Source organism: Varroa destructor, unplaced genomic scaffold (assembly GCF_002443255.2).
Source record: "Varroa destructor unplaced genomic scaffold, Vdes_3.0 BEIS01000002.1, whole genome shotgun sequence".
NCBI classification, from domain to species: Eukaryota; Metazoa; Arthropoda; class Arachnida; order Mesostigmata; family Varroidae; genus Varroa; species Varroa destructor.
The window spans coordinates 32,962,116-32,979,508 of record NW_019211455.1 but is presented as its reverse complement, the minus strand read 5'-3'; the positions used below and the strand labels follow the sequence as shown (position 1 = coordinate 32,979,508).

Here is a 17,393-nt window from a genome sequence, read left to right as displayed (position 1 = left end):
CGAATTTCGATTTAACTGCAGACACCTTTAATTAGACAAGGAGGTATAGGTGGCACATAAAAACGAATATTGTGTAGTAAAGAAGTACATACAATGAAGTAGGAATGAAGCAGGTGTGCCGTATTAATACAATTACCTGGACGTCCTCTACACAAAGCTATTACATCGTTTCACGTAACGTCTATCAATGAAACGTTTCTTGTTGGAAGGTAATTAGCTTGAAACCTTTTAAACTTTAAAAAAATCGATTTCTACAAAATATCTGTAAAACCTGTTTTATACAGTTGAAAAAAAGCTTCCAGCATTTTGCTGCTCAAATGACGATGATATAGAAGAAGGCAGATCGACGTATGTAGTCCATACACCCCTTCGAACGTAGACTTGTGCTTCACGGGACGTGACACCCATACTGGAGATGAATATATACATTCGGATAAAACAATGGCCTCACAAACAAATGTAAACATTTGTATTTCTTACTGCAAAATATTTTTAAATGATATTAACAAGCTTTGTGTATCTATGGGCTAGTGTAAGCATATGTTGGCTGACGTCCGGTGTTGCAGATGCTCGTGCGCTAAGGTCCCCAGTAGTAGATACGGTAAGAAGCGTGACATTATCAATTCTGTCAGCGGAGACAAGCGTTTCATCGTCCGGCATTGTTCACTTTGATTAAAAAGCTACGCGTCATTTTTCCGAAGGGTGGATTTTTGAAACCGAGACAACCGTAGATCTCGAAGTCATGTGCATATGCTAAATTTTAAGTGGGGTAGATGTTTCTATAAAGTACAAAAAATTGCATATAATCAAGAGACAATGGCTTTTTTAAAAAGAGCCAGAAAAAACAGGCCTTAAAACGTTTCCTCAATTTTTTTTAGGAAGGCTTAAACGTTTCCAACGTTCACACGGAATAACTTTACAACTAAACAGGCTAAAGGTGGATAGACGAGTGCTCAGTTTAACCTATTCCCCAAGTAGAACCCCTTAATTCGCTTTAGTTTTCTTCTTCCTTTTAATCTAAATGAACATCGTGGTATAGCCTACGACTGTTTATGTGCGTGTCCTATTCCGGGGTATTTCTAACAGACGCCTGCGGGTAGAGTAGTAGGCAATGAAACGCTATGCGAAATCAAAGAGTTTATATTTTTGGATCTCTATTTTTTGTCGAAATATGAGCATTGGAAAACTCCACAGTAGCTCTTGTCAAGTACAAATATTTTCATTTCGGCCAGTAGTCTAAATATATCGATTTGATATATTCGATATATAAGAAGTATCGATTGATTTATCCTCTAATTGTAATTTATCCTGTAATCCGACTGCGAGGGCTGCCGGTATCAACCGATGATCGTAGACAATCGACAAATTATGTAACACAATAGACGCAATGGTCGATCAATATATTCACTGTGCCACTGCAGAGTATACACGCGACAAAGACGGGAATGCGGGCCTCTTGCTTTCTCTTAATTGAAAGCTAACGTATCGAAAGTGACAGACATCAAATTTAGATTCTGTCAGAATCCTAAGTCTAAGCAACGCCAATTCAATATGGCGAACCGAAGCAATGGTACGAGTTGGAAAGGGTCGACAATATCGTTATGGTAAGACGTGCGATTTCGGATACAAATAATTCGACTGGAGGGTCTGTGCTGGGCGTCAGCTAATCTATCAACGATCGAAAAACTCTTTTGTACCTGCCATTTGCATCATTACTAACGTTAAAAAAAAAACCGTTCAGTCAGTTTCAGTCGAACAGATAGCAATAGATTTATCATTAATTTTATTCAAATTAAACTGGCCTAATGGAAACGAATAGTTATTATCTTCTAATAGAACAACGAGCAATATACCCCCACGAGCCGTGTTGGTCCGAAGGTTAGGAAATGACAGACTATTAGTGAGGTCCGGACCTGAGGCCAATGGAGGTCTAGAATAGAGCTCGATATGCGTAACTGGCTGAGGCAGATCGTTTCAGACGTAGTTAACAAATAGTTAGCGATGATCTTACGCTGCAGCAATATGTTAGTCAATTTGGAAAACGTTAAGGTTGTACAATTTATCCATAGCATCGCATACGATTAGATATGTTGAATACAATCATTGCACTTCTCAGTATTACTGACAGAATAGCTGATGCAACACGTTTTGACAGCTCAATAGGTTTATCGCGCCATGGGACAATGTTTACTTTGTTCTTGTTTGGTTAAAACGGAAACTTCTCCGGCCGATCAAAGAGAGGATACGTATTATTACAGGACGCTTCAGCATCGCCTATTATGCTGTTAAACTAAGTTCCACAAATAAATGTCAGGTCGCTGTTATTGAACAAATACTACGCACTAATGGAGTCCACAGTACCCGGCGGAACAAGAACTCAGGCATGTACACTTCACTTGTCTACGTTTTAGCTATCAACGGCTATCGTGGACATCAGCAAGTTAATGCATTTTGCGTCATTTTGATATTTAGATCTTCAATACGCAATCGAATTTAGATAGCACTGTACCCGATAGACGCTGTCCGAGGTTTGACAACTGCCTGAAAATTGCGATTCAATATCGTGACTGAGTCCTTTTCTCTGACCAAAAACACATCCTTGTATCATCAAGTAGCGGTATGTGGGGCTGGTCGGTTGGCTGTTTTTCATTTTACCTTCCCTTTACATGAAACGGTTCTCTTTACGACGGCTGTTGCGGAATGATGGATCCCGCTGACTACAGTTAAGGCCAACAACAGCTAAAATTACAGCGAAACAGGATCAGTCGATTTCGACCGCAGAAGTTGTGGCCGCTGTGAAACAATCACGCTAATGCCGCGGTTGTCATTGAGTCATGACAGGTTTTCTTGACGCAGAAAGGCACATCGACAAGCGAACAAATCAACCAGAGGTTTATTATCAGAGAGGATCTCAACTTAACAAGCAAGAAGAGCGCACAGATACACGAACGTATATATGCGTATTCGTGCTGTCTGCGTGTGTTTGTGTGTGTGTGTGTTTGTGTGTGTGTGTGTTGTGTGTGTGTGTGTTGTGTGTGTGTGTGTGTGTGTGTTGTGTGTGTGTGTGTGTGTGTGTGTGTTGTGTGTGTGTGTGTGTGTGTGTGTGTGTGTGTGTGTGTGTGTGTGTGTGTGTGTGTGTGTGTGTGTGTGTGTGTGTGTGTGTGTGTGTGTGTGTGTGTGTGTGTGTGTGTGTGTGTGTGTGTGTGTGTGTGTGTGTGTGTGTGTGTGTGTGTGTGTGTGTGTGTGTGTGTGTGTGTGTGTGTGACGTGTGACTGTGTGTATAGAATATTCGAAATAAGATTGATCCACTCATTTCTGAACTTTTTTCTAAATAAAAACGCAGCTTTTAATGGAACGCTCGCATGTTGCAGCGATATTTAGCGCAAATATGTTGATTAGATGCAGGCGTCTTTTTCAATTCTGACTCCAAAATTCATACATTTTTCATAATAAGTAATTAAAGTATCGCTTAAAGCCATCGCACACCGTAACAAATATTCGGTCGGTTGCAGGCCAAAAATCCCGAAAATCCAAGGATTCAAAGATAAAAGTCTAAAAAGAAAGGCCGTCGAAGACTCAGCTGACTCTACAAATCTACCCTTTGGAAATAGCTTCTGATTTTAACACTTAAATTTTTCGTTTTTTTACTCTATTTTGATAATGTTCGAATCTTTTCAACCTATTATAATAGAATATTGCAATAAAATAAATATAAAGTGCATCTGAAGAAAATCTTTTTCAGTCTGTGTGGAAGCGGCGAGCAGAAAAATTTCGGTCAAGCAACAAAGTTTGTAATCTCGGTGGAAATTCATCTGACAAGAGCTGATTTTTCAAATCTCCTAGGTCCGTTAGCAAGAACTTATCGTTTTCGTTATGAAGAACCGGTTTCCTCCTACTACTGTTAGTGTATCTTCGCATGAACTCATGTTATAAAAACATCAAGATATGCTGAATCATTTGGCTTCATGATTCTATTCCTAGTTGGTGGCATGAGTAATTTAATGCTAATTTTATAATATATATAATTTATAATTTAATAAGGAGTACACGTAAAACATACAAACGTGTATTATCAATTGAATAGTTCTACCAAGATGCTTCAAATTAAGTGAAAAATCCTATATTGACACCTCGTACGACTACGATACGTACTAGAACTTGTTACAATATTTTGCCAGTTCCAATGGCTTTTGGACGGCATCAAATACAAAACGAAAAGCTTTAACCTTAAACAGATACTCCCGAATAAGCTTTTAAAAAACTCAATTTGACTTCGCTTTTATGTTTAACGCATTAAAATGAGAAACAGATTACCTTCGACTTGTCCATGTTGTCAGTTAGTTAATTAACGGGGTATGTTTCACACAATTACACTATTCCTATAACTAACTTTTTCTATAACTTTTTCATAGATATTAACTTTTAGAGATAAACTAAATGCCGTTTTGCTACCGGCCGAATGATTAAACTCAGACAACTTGAAACATGCAAGGCCCTTATGAAGTTGATATATCATCTTCGTGCAGTAGCTAAGGGCATAATATGATAATCCAGGCGCTTTAATCTCTAACCGATCGCAACACATAAGTTTACTATTCAATACAATGTAAGAAATGCTGCAAGAATCGTTCGATTTTCGGTACTCGGTCCTATATAATAAAATTAAGCTTAATTCTACCGACCATGCAAAGCGTCGTTTTACGTTTGCTACATGGCCCAAGGGCAGTTGCAACACGTAATAATCAACACGTAATAACTGGATCTGTAGATAGAAAAAACCTTCCTTTTATGGGCATACGGGAATCCTTATGTAATTTACGGACAACTACTAGTTTGATTAAGTTAAGGGTACTTAGCCAGTATGCGATTGACAAAAGAGGGTTCTACCTGCCATTACACATGATACTGTGGAAGGAAAAGTTTGATTAAAGCACAGAACCCCTCAAAGATCTATACGATGTTAAAGCATGGGTGTCATAGTGCGGGTACATATGGAAGGTCGGTGAAACCTTATCGTTTTATTTATGTGATTTGATATAATTAGGCTTTTCTCCTGCGGGTATTTTTTTAAAAGCTCGGATTTCTCGGTTGGGAAGCTAAAAGGCTGTGCAACAACAGATGGCTTATGCAAATAACAAGGTTGTATATATGTACATATATTAGTTCTTTTGAGTTTCAGGCTGTAACCTGTATAAACCTACTGACACTCTAATCATACTTAAGAATCCAATATCATAAAAATTTGCAGAAATTGCAAATGCTCTTACAAGATTAACTAGATATAGTTGTCTGGTTTGGTATTGCCATGCCAAACCCCCTGGATACATTTCAGAGAACCTGTCTGAGTTGGAATCCCGTTATTCCGTGCTATTATCGTTACCTCAATAGTAACAAAAGACAAATTACATTTGAAGGACTCGTCATTCTGTTGGGCCTACGAGCAACAAACAATCGATAAATTAGCTCGCGATTTCCTGCTACATTGTACTATCTATACACTTTGAATCGTTGAATTGTTTATTTGCATTGTACATAAGAACAATGTCTATCAAATATCCTCTCAAGGGCTTGCATGAGGCGATTTATGTCGTAATTTTACATAGTTTAGTGTCAATTTTAACAATCACTTTACGCGCACTGTTTTCGCTGTTGATCCTATCCTTCAAAAAATCCCACAACCATAAATCCAGAGGAGTCAAATCACAGGGCCGAGGTGCATATTCGATGTCACCGCCGTACACTGGGCTCTCAATCAATGTAGAAATATTAGTTTGAAGTTCATTGTTTTACGCATGGTAAGGTAATTTGCCGTGTAGTATTGAAATTAGAAACTGCTTTCACTGAATGCTCTAATATCGGTCCACAAAAAGGCTTGCAACGTGTAAAGACAGAGCTCGCCATTGACCGGTTCTGCCGTTCCGTCATCGTCTTTGAAGCAAACAAGCTTAACAACAATTTCATTCTAAAGACCGCGCTACGCAGTGGTCTTTTGTGAACGAACTGGTCGCTCACGCTAAGCCCATAGATGTGACAATTTAATTTATTCACATGGCCATTCAGCTGAAAATAAGTTTCCTCTGAGAGGATGGCACTTACGGAGCATCACCGTTATTGATTGCCCATTTCAGCGCTGGCTTTACACGCTAGGTAGGTGTTGCTTTAAACTGTAGCTTTTCACCATAGGTAAACGGCAAACCGCAAATAGAACCGTTGTACTTACCACTTGACACTTTGATAGATTTTTGGCTTACTTACGAACACAAGGGAAACCCACAGTCTCTATATATATATATATATATATATATATATATAGTACACATTGTTAATTCAAAACGGAATTTCACTTGCAGGAAGAGGATATAACTTCATAAAAATAATTCGTTATTTCATATTAGTTACCTACATAGAGTGGTGCCTCAACTCGCTGTCCATTTTCTTATACCAAACAACATATCACGATCATTATTTACTTTAACGGAACTTTAACGGAAAAAAAACCGGTCGGCTTGAAAAAACACTACGGGGACTGTTTTTATGGTCTTTGTGCTGTCATATTTCTTCCAAGGTCTGAGTTTCTCAATCCATAATTTAGTGCCACGTATGCCACGGAGTGTGTCCTTCAGATGGTAAGTCGCCCTTAAAATTCGCATACCATGCATGGCAGCAGCATGCGAATGAGATTTGCTTGATCTGTTGAAATAGGACCAGGCATGAGCAATGATATAGATCGTCACATATGATGATTCAGTTTCAAGAGAATTCATACTCAATGAGCTGTAATCTTGAAGAAGCTATAATGAGTGGATATTTGACAAAAAAAATTTAAATGATAATTCAGCAACTGACATCATACCGTGTCATAACTGCGCTATTGATCAGATGCTATGGCTGCAGATGACTCACCACACTGTGTGAGTCTATCAGTCTTATTTGCATGCCAAATCCTCCTTTACTCTATGGTTTGTTCTGTTCTCTAATATAATACGTAATAATTACTGACAGGGTTGGATCTTCAAATCAGTCAAACGATAAATATAAAACTCTTCCTAAGGGTTCAAAAAAAAAAGGAGGAAAAAGGACAAACGTCAGGGATATCGCATTGTCAAGGTCACCGCTCTCAGGAAGAAATGAAAGCAAAAAACAGAAAGAACCATCTGCTTTGCCAGCAGACAGCTTTTTCCAAAGACTGTTTCGCCCCCTTCCCTCAATACATTCCAAAAAGCACATTCCACCAAGTTCCTTTGGTTCTATTTTTCCCCGTGTCGTCCTCGTTCGCCCCATCCGCTCCCATCAATTCGCTTACGAAGCACACACATACACAAAAATACACGCAGACCAACCTACCATTGCTTCGTTTTTGCTGTCCTTCTTCTCAAGAGGCCACCAACTTTAGCGGCGCGTTCGATCTATTTGACAAGCAAGGTCGTAGTCCATTAACCGTACCGATACAGCTGACTTCATCAGAATGAGCTCAAAGCGGGAAGTTTTCAGCATCTAACACTGAGTGATTAGCTAATTCTAAACCAACACGTAAACTGCCAGCAACGGCTTGACGTTTTTGCCCTAAATGTGCGCTCCTTATTATGGGCGCCGTGTCTCTCGGCGTATCTCGTACGACAATCTGAGCGATAGACAGCGGATTACTAATGATGATGATAATAATAGTAAGCTACGATGCCAAAATATTAGCCAAACGTAAAACACGTTCTGGTTTCCCGTCTTCTCCTATGTTAACTCGATTTTTTTGCGACTGCACTGCATGATAGAAGGCCCGTGGCCCAGATTACACAAGCTTCGTGGGTAACGTATTTGCCTGCTAATCTTAGGCACAGTTGTGGTCTAGGTTCGAACCCTGGTATGGACATTCTTTTTTTTTTCGTTTTGTACAGGGAGCCAGCCGTTTGATGGAATCCCTAACGGCGACACCAAATGTAAAACTCGAGAGATTTTTTCGAGTTGCACAAATAGACATCTATATTCCAGTAGTCAATCGCCGACCAACATAGCCCGTGAAATGCTGGTGGTGTTTCTTTGAGACTTGATAAACGTATTCGCCAGAAGAAATGATTGAAAATGACAAGCCATCAAGTTGTCTAGCCAACGAACGACAGCAAGTTACGATCGCACGGTGACGATATTCTACATGGGCTATGGGCCATCGGTTTCTGGTGTAGATCCTGTTAGATAGTTATAATGGCAGTAGCAAGAACAGAAAAAGGGTATGCGGTATATCCGATTGTGTGCGTGCAAGTGGCGTAGATAGTAGAAAGCAGACCATCTGATTCTGGTTCTGCCTGCCACCGACAGTAGAACCTGGATGAATCACAGACTTCATTGTTCCTGCATCAGTCTTCGACCAAAACTCGATTTGCTCCCAACCCTGTTATATTTAACGCGCTTATATTTAATTTATGATGAAATGAGTGCTTTGTTAAGCAGGTTGTTAACGACTTTTTAACATAGTCATACCTGTATGTCAGTTTCAGCGTCCTCGGTAGCATCTGTCGATTGAATACGTCGTACATCGTAGCGACATATTTACCGCACAAACAGATCTCTAACGGCATTAGGTGAACGTTGGTTATTTGAACCATCGTTCCATTCGATGATTTCTCACCGCCGCCGATTTTACCACAAAAACAGACCTGTTCTTTCGATTTTTTATTTCTTCGTGCCTCCTTCCCTTCAATGAGAACTAACAGTGGCACAAGTCCGTACCGCAATAACAAATCAAATACGAAACAAGCCAGCACATCGAGTTTGCCACGTAGTAGCAACATACATACCAACAACCTCATCCGCCGACTTCCGAACGGATATTACGGACAACCTCCTACACAACCATTTAGGCAGGCAGGCAGGCAGGCAGGCAGACAGGGAGGCAGGCAGACATCAACGGCCGTGACGGTCTCAGCAGAACAAACAATGCATTCTTCTCTTGAATTGAAGGTCGGCTATTCCGCGGCGTAACGTTTGCTCACCCCACTATTGCTACTCTTAATATGGAGTACTAGCAGGATACATGGCAAAGCCCAAAAGCACCAGAGAACGCAGATACGCAGTGCTGTAGTATAACAGCAAGCAGAGGAAAGATAGCAAATGTACCTCCAGATTGGTCCATTCGATCGGACAACCACTAGTACTTATGGCCTTTCTTACCCGATCTGCCTGATGTGATTCGAAATATAGAATTGAGACCCAAGCTAAGGATGTTTGCATAATGCAAAGTTCCAACGGCAAATAGATGTAATTGAGCAACGGTTAAGCTAAAAGATTTCACAAGTGTGACGAAATGTATTGCCTAAATAGAGTACGGTGGCGGAATAACGTACTAGCAGTTTGTGTTTTCGACTGCCCCATAAGAACGTCCCGCGCGGGTTATATATTTGCGATCGGGTCGTCTACATTTCTATTAGTCTCCAACGGTGGGTTCAATGGCGCTATGCTTTCTTATAGCAGCATAATAATAGAGCACGATTTTTGCTATTTATTTCAGCCATCAGTCGCCGCTTAAAACGCAAATTGTACGTATAATTTGATTTCGAAATTACTTTTCTCGTTTTTTAAAAAACGAGACGATCAACCCGCCCCGAGGGATATAAGCGAGCCGCACAACAATTTCGTAGTAGTATGCCTTATTTATTTTATTCTTTTTTATTTATTAAGTTCACTAAGTGGCCTTGAATGGGCTATTGACACAGATAACGTGACAAATTAAACTGGGTTATATTTATTCATTTACATGTGCTTGCGTATTTCCCATAATCCATTTCATGTATGAGATGAAGCAAGCTTCATAGTCCATCACCGACTAATCTCTCCTTCTTTCCGTCAGTACGCATAAATAGAATGCGAAATGTAAATAGACCATGGCCAGTCGAAAAGTAGCCGCGGTTTTGTATAAGCTAGTAAGTAAATAGTCAGTCGATGCAAAAGTGAACGTATTTTTTATTTTCCGTTTGCTTCGACTTACCTTTCTTTTGCAGTTTACTTTGCGACTTAAGCGAATTGTTATCATTTTCCAGCATCTGCAAGCGTGTTGCCAGCTGTTGCTGCTGATGATGATGGTGCGGCAGCAGGACGTGACCCGTAACGCCACCACCCATCGCCGGTCCTACTCCACAGGCACCCCCGTCACTGCTGTTACCACTGAAGTTGATTACTCCGGTTGAATAATAGTTGTTACAAGAACTATTTGTCACATTTGTATTGCAGATATCTGGATGTTCCCCGATGAGCTTAGAGTCGGATCCGGCGCCAAAGGCGTCATTCTCCGTTGGACCTATAGCAGCAGCGGCCATTGGACATGCAAACCCGGCTGATGATGCCAGAAGTTTATCTGTTGACGAACGAAATAATTTGTTACGGTTGAATTCATAGATACGATACCTTAAAGCGATAGAAAGCCAACGCTAGCCTATTTAAACATCAAAAATAGTAACTTGCGCTTCTCCGACTGTTCACCACATAAGAGGCTATTAATATGTGTTGTTTAAATCTTATAGAAAATCTGTTGCTACCCGTTCAAATCTTCAGAGTATTGCAGGCTGTGCAGTTTAAATCTCTAGGCCAACTATATTTTAACCTAACTGAGTTAAAAGGTGCCTATAATAATGGTCGTATAAAAAGCAAAAGCATACTGGGGTACTCCTTTTCCCTCTTTTATTTTTCAAAATTCTTTATCGAAGGAAATCGTTTACTCTCCATCCTTTCCGACTATTCTTCAGCTGTTGCCGCGCACCTTATACATATGATGCAAACGAACCTACCGTTCTACTCGTCTCGTTTTGGACTACAAATATGAACTAAATATAGTACGCAGTACAGAACGTTTCGACAGCGTTCTGTACTTTTTTTTTTTTTTTTTTTTTCTGCCCATTCATAAATGGGAAGTACCTAGCAATTAAAAATGTCTTCTATCTCAGCAAATATTAGAAAAATTATTGACAACAATTGGACTGGCAAGCGTTCCATCCCAGTTGTCTTCCCTACCGCGTTCAGCATCTTTGCACAGTATATCGCTTCCCACCTTCCAGAAAAACGAAGAAAGATGCATTAAGTATTTCATGCGTAAGTAAATGGTACTGTCGTTTGTGAACTGTCGACGCCAGAGAAGCCATCACTAGATTTCCGTCACACAATAGGAAAATACTACGCAGATTTGGACAAACGAACAAAAACATAAAGCGGTAACGTGTCTCTACTCATAGTCCCTCTCAACGCTGGCGCTCTTGTGCTTTCTGTACATTACGTCTAGCCTATTCCAAGGCCGACTACAAATGCAATCATAATAATAGTATAAAGCGTCGCTTCATTTTCTTCTTTTTCTCTGGCTGAAGTTCTTTTCTCGTTTATCGTTATCGTTACATGTTGATGTGTAGTGTGCCAAATGTATCTATGGCACTGATGATGGCCGCCATGGAACAGAAGTACGTTAGCAGCGGCTAATCTATTATACCTTGATTATTATGTTCATCATCAATCATCACATTATTCTGTGCTATGGCAAGCAAACGGCCTCAGTACGTAACCAGCTTGACTTATCGCAAAATCTAATGCCTTACACAAATAGGTTCATAATTAAGCCATCTCCTCTATTTGAATGGGGCGCCTCGATGCGTCCAGACCATGATGATCACGACAATCGTACAAAGGTGGGTCTCATGTAAGAGCCTCGACTGTGGTCCGTAGGTACACATAATGAACACAAATCATGAAACTCTCCAACACTGTCAAATCCGCCCTATACTTTGATGGGAATAGTGTTTGCTTTATTATATGTCATTGCTACACGGCAACTATGCAGCTAAATGGTTCTCCGGCAACGACATTATGGCAAAAGCCTGCAGAAATGATTACATCGATGTAAAAAAAAAATTAATCAAGTTAAGAAAAACAAAAGAAATGTTGAAGTCATAAAGTAAAGAATAGGAAAAATATTCAAATTGGTAGTATTGCTCTGCTTTGGTATAGGGTCTGGTAATAAGAGGTCGCTGGGTTATACGTGGTAATTAAGGTCGGGGCATACTGTGATACATCGTATCAAATATAACGAGTCACAATAGAATTTAAATACAAGGAGGAGAAAAAACAAACAGGGAGGTCACGGTGAAATGTAATGACGCCTTGTTGAACATGTTAAACCAGACAGCAAGCGTTTATCCGCACTAAACATTTGTTAACAATATAGCTCCGTCTTTAAAATACCTATATTTTATCTTTGTCTAACTTTACCACTATTGTTCTGCAGCGACAAACTGCTAGGCACAATTCAAGGTGAATGACTCGATTTGGATGCAAAAAATTTAAGCTGCAGCCCAGTGATCTCAGAGGCCGAAGATGACCATTAGACGCATCCTGCATAAGTTCCTTTGGTGTAGTTACTACTACGTCTCTAAATACTTTTTTTTTTTTTAATTTACCTCCCTCGTGTGAACAAATTCTGGTTGCCATCTCTATTTCAGTATAGCATCAAAGACCTGCCCCATTAGAAATGATGTAGTCAAGATGGGCTTGCTTATGTTTTCTCTGACAGAGCTGTGAAACGACGGCGTTTCCTACTTGTTGAAATTTGGACCTTCTTAGACTGCGCTACTGCAGTTATTGCAAAGTACCTGAGCTCAAACCGTGTATCAGATCGCTTTTGATGAATAACTACATGTAAATGAAATATTTTTGTTTTTTTTTCCTCATATTTTTATGCAAGCTTTTTCTCACATATTATGCACATTATTTAGAGTTATCTAGATACTTTATATTTGATTTTGTTAGAGATAAAAAGTCTGGAATGTATGGCAATAATGTCCTAAGTTTTTAGTTATTTGAATTATGGACCTTTCTTTGCTGAATGGGGAATAGTGGATGGTAGCTTCAAATCCCGCTCATGATACATACACATAAACGGACCACAATAAAGGCCATATCCACTATAAAAGTCATTAGACACGAAACAGAAACGGAGATTTCGGTCTGCACCCTTTTTTCATTGATTAAAAGAATGAGTTATATTATACGTCCCGCCTAACGAACATTATAGCTTGGATATACACACAGACACTTACTCTGTGTCCGTGACCCTCCTTTGCTTAGCCGAATAGGCCAAGCTAGTAGCTATTCCGTTTTCTCATTTTTAAAATATGATTCTTATACTAGCCGCACAATGGAAATGTTCCAAAGATCTTGTTTCCATGCCATAGTTAATAGATCGGTCTATTCTTACATAAAAAAAGTTTGTTTGATTGATACGACATTCAAGCTACCGTACTAATCCAGCTGTGTGATTGTTGAGATCTTAATTAACCTAACCCTTACTTAAATGAAGGCTTACCATTGGTTCCGTTACCTTATAATTAGTGGCACCTTAAAAAATCAGTGTCACTGTATTCGTCTGATTGTAGGTAACCCGTAACATCAGACTGAGATACTGACATACTCTACAGATTTTCAACCATTTTACGTCTCAATCAAAATTAGTTTTGCGCATATTTTATAGAGCTTGAAAAAGCAAACAACTATTCAATATAAATTCATTAGGAACTCGTAAGAGGTGTTTAAGAAATCACCTAGAGATAAATGTGGCTAAACTTAAAACTTCAAGTTGACAATATATATATATATATATATATATATATATATTATAAAACTATATATATAATTTGGATCTCTGTGCATTTCGATTTAAATTAACTTTTTCCTGGCAAAAAAAAATAATTTTTCGTGATGTCCGAAATTCGTTCCACAGCGTGAACAGAAAATGAGGAACCTTAAAACCAGATTAAAAAGCGACTGGCACTAAAGTTGTCGATTACGTGAGAAAATAAACTGCTTGCTTCAAAAGAATTTTCAATAATTATCAAGACCAGCAGTGTAGCCCATTCCATCGTATAATGTATTTTTTCTAGCCCGCAAATTTTACACCAAAGCCGTACGTAGGCCACTTTGGGCAGCAAAACAGACACACATCGGAGGAGACGGAAGATTTCGGCATATTTTAAAGAGACTAAACCGACCGTTTTTTACTTCGCACCCATTTTTCTCTCAATTACTTAATCTGATTTGCTGCTAGCGTAACTAGGTTAGCGGAAACAACGGCCTATGTACATACATCAATACCCATTCTGCTACATGACCGGTTACATTTAAGCAGATATTCTGCTGTTATCTACCTAGCCTTGCCAAACTAATTAATAATTCATATTAAGGGATCTAAATTCGTATTACACCTAACCTAACAAAAACTATAGCCCGATAAAAATCACAGTTACAGCCTAGTTTTTTTCACTTCAGCGAGTGTCCTAAAAGTATCAGTTCGAACAAATTGCACAAAATATCACCAAATCATCCTATGGCGCAACTTACTTCACAATGAAAAGCTATCAACACTCAAAGAAACAATCCTAAGCGATAACTATACGTTGGGGTGGGTTGACAGACGATATAAAACAGACAGACACTCAGTCCTAGTAGCATATGTACGCACACTAGGCGCTTATTGTGTATTGTTCTTAATACTAACCTATGTTGCCATTATTTCGCAGAAGGTTTTCGACGCTTTCGTCCAACGAACTAAAAGCCACGGGTAGCACGAAAAGTGGGGACTCCCCTACATGGCCAGTGGCGGGTTTTTCTATGAGACAGTGTGGAATCACCAACAGCTGTCTTGGCGAGGCACGAACCTGACGGCATTAAAATTTTTTAGTTCTAAAACTCCAGTCCAACTCAACGCTTCAAAGAAGAAATTCAAGCTAAACATCAGAGATCTAAATGGACGGCGATTAAAACCGAATGCAAAAGTCAGATTGTTTGCCTCAGAGACCAGGGCCGTCTAAAAATATTTTCTCCCTTTGACTACAAGGGTACATAATCGAATCCAATCATGATGAAATTATATCAAAGGGTTCTTTGTTGAGTGAAAGATATTCTACAAATAGGATATATTCAGTTTTTTGATTTGCTTAGAATGAAAATTTACAAATATAGAAACATAACTAACTAACCTTAATATCGTAAAGAAGTACTCTGGCTGACAGCTGTAAAATGTCTGTATGTCCATCTACAGAACGGCCATTAGTATGATGAACGCCTGCGCTGCCATTATGGTTAGCCTGAACGGTTGCACTCTTGGCGGCTGCCTGAACGCTACCTTGAAACATGTCTGCGAGTCCGGCTATCGATCCAGAGCTCAGCTTCAACTCAAGCCCCTAAGATTCAAGCAGAACAATATGTTTCCATGTTACAATTCGTCCATGCATAGATATCTAGTATATATGTTTATTATGTAACTGTACGTCTCTGTGTCATGATAGGCTTGTATCATATTCTTTTGTCAAATACTTCTATGTGTAGGCAACTGAAAATCACAAACAAGTTTGACCCTAAACTCCGAGGAACACTTGGTTAGTCATTACGTTGGTTGGACGGGGTCGCGTTCGGCTAGTACTATATTTCACGGCATTGGTCCAGTTTATGTTTCCAAGACGCTTGCTGGATAATAACAATATGAAAACTTTGGCTACATTTTGCCGAATATTACAAGCAGTAGACAACATGTCCTCTCTATAAAGCACCACATCAACGACGATTAGGTGCTCTGATTCTTTTTGCAGCTACACTCATATGGTTGCTGATACGTTGGATATCTTATAGAAGATCTTCCGGCCTCTAAATCCTCTGAATACGTTGTGCTTGCTGTCTTTAGCCCCTAATGTATAAGGCAGTTCAGGAGCTAAAGTTCAAAATGACAGCGCCACCGCCTACGGCGGCAATACTGACACGTAGATCCGTTCCTTAAGGCCGCTGCTCCTTCGCCAAAAATGTTTTAGTTCGAGCATTTTCCATGTTAAAGCACAACCACGCTTCTCACTGTCAAGGCTGTTACACAGTTTAGCTATTGCCTCATATAATAAATCATATAACGTGTTGACCTACCGAACCTGATCCGATCTGACTCCTGCAAAGCTTGTTGGAAACTGCTATGTAAGATCAGCGGTCGAATACTGCCCCATTATTAATCCAGTTTTATAAACATACAAGCTGGTAAGCATAATATGTAATTGAACAAGTGGGAAAAACTGACAATGAGAATTCTTATTTATTCTTATTCGTATCTGCTTATTGTAGACAATCGTTGAGTCAACGAACGGCACGTAAGACAAGATCACACACGTGGCCGCATGGCCATTGGGATGTATACAGACGAAAAGTGACTAAACTTTTTCCTCGATCGCGTTCGCTCTATTTTGTTCGCAAGTTACAGGATTACAACTCGACCACTGTTCTCCGCCACCTTGCGCTTCGGCAGAACCCCATACCGTCTCTCCCTCTGCTTGCCCCTTCAATTCCCCAACTGCTACAATGCGATAGCGGAGAAGACGGATGTTCATCCGTTTTCTTCGCTTTGATCTCGCTCAATAAGCTCACTAAGATGTTGTACGATAAAGCGTCATGAGTCCATGCTTTATCGAATTTTATTGCAACATCACTAGCAAAACGGCGTTCTTGGGTACGTGTTTTATGCTGCCTAAGCTTTGCACTGCTTATAGACGCGCTCTGTGCCGATGCTTATCGCTACTAAGCGATAGTTGACGCAGTACAAGCTAGGACTAGAGCTACAGAGAAAGAAAAAGATCGGGGAGCTCCCGATAAGGATCTATTATATCTATGAGGTAGCGGTATTAATGCCAAGATATCTAGCTGCTCATTTACTTCACAATAGGCCGGTGAAGGGAGGAGCGAGTAGGCTGATTGAACTGGCAAAATTCAGAAGCGATTTGAGCAAACCTTGAAGTCCAAACTGTCAGTGGTTCTGTTTTCTCAGAGCTCATTTACTCGGGCTAGTGTGTGAAACTAGCGAAATGCACATTCGACGCTTTAAATAACGCAAAACGCATGGCTTACGGTTGCCACGGTTATTCCTTCTCGTCCAGAGTGTACCCATTGAACGTTTTACAACAGGACATAGAAAATTTGTCAGCATACTTTCACAAAATGTATTCGTCAAACACCTAACGGGCACTGATCATTACACACGCTCCGTAAATTGCTTGCGAGCGGTTTCGAGATCTACAGACCGCTAGAACTGACGCTACCGGCTAAAACTATTTAGAGAGCGTCTTGCGCATAAGCTTCTCGTACGGACTTGCCAATTCATTCATCCATGCGATACACCACTCGGGCTATTGCGTTATTGCCGTTGAGCCCTACCCGTACAAGCAGATGTGGGCACGGAAAGCGCAGATTAACTAAGCTAAAAATTCTGTGAAACGGAAGCCATTACAGGCGCTTATGACATCATGCAAAAATGTTCCCTGCATAACAGGTCTGCGTACTTGTCCCTATGATAGCGCAATGGGTACTGTATGGGCGCGCTAAGTATATTGACACGTGGTGATCTA

General features: G+C 39.9%; 1 protein-coding gene across 7 annotated transcripts in view; it reads right to left on the bottom strand.

The window, feature by feature from the left end:
- The window catches only part of LOC111244937 (bridge-like lipid transfer protein family member 3B), a 50,849-nt gene that overhangs the window by 12,254 nt on the left and 21,202 nt on the right, over window positions 1-17,393 (bottom strand). For all 7 annotated transcript variants that reach the window (XR_015322085.1, XM_022792545.2, XM_022792541.2 and 4 more), the window contains exons 13-15: window positions 14,997-15,200; window positions 14,516-14,675; window positions 9,974-10,339 (exon numbers count right to left, since the gene is read on the bottom strand). Coding sequence is in view for 6 of the 7 variants with exons in the window: in XM_022792545.2 (XP_022648280.1) it covers window positions 9,974-10,339; window positions 14,516-14,675; window positions 14,997-15,200 (730 nt within the window). In the remaining variant the exon portion in view is untranslated. The remainder of the gene's footprint in view (window positions 1-9,973; window positions 10,340-14,515; window positions 14,676-14,996; window positions 15,201-17,393) is intronic.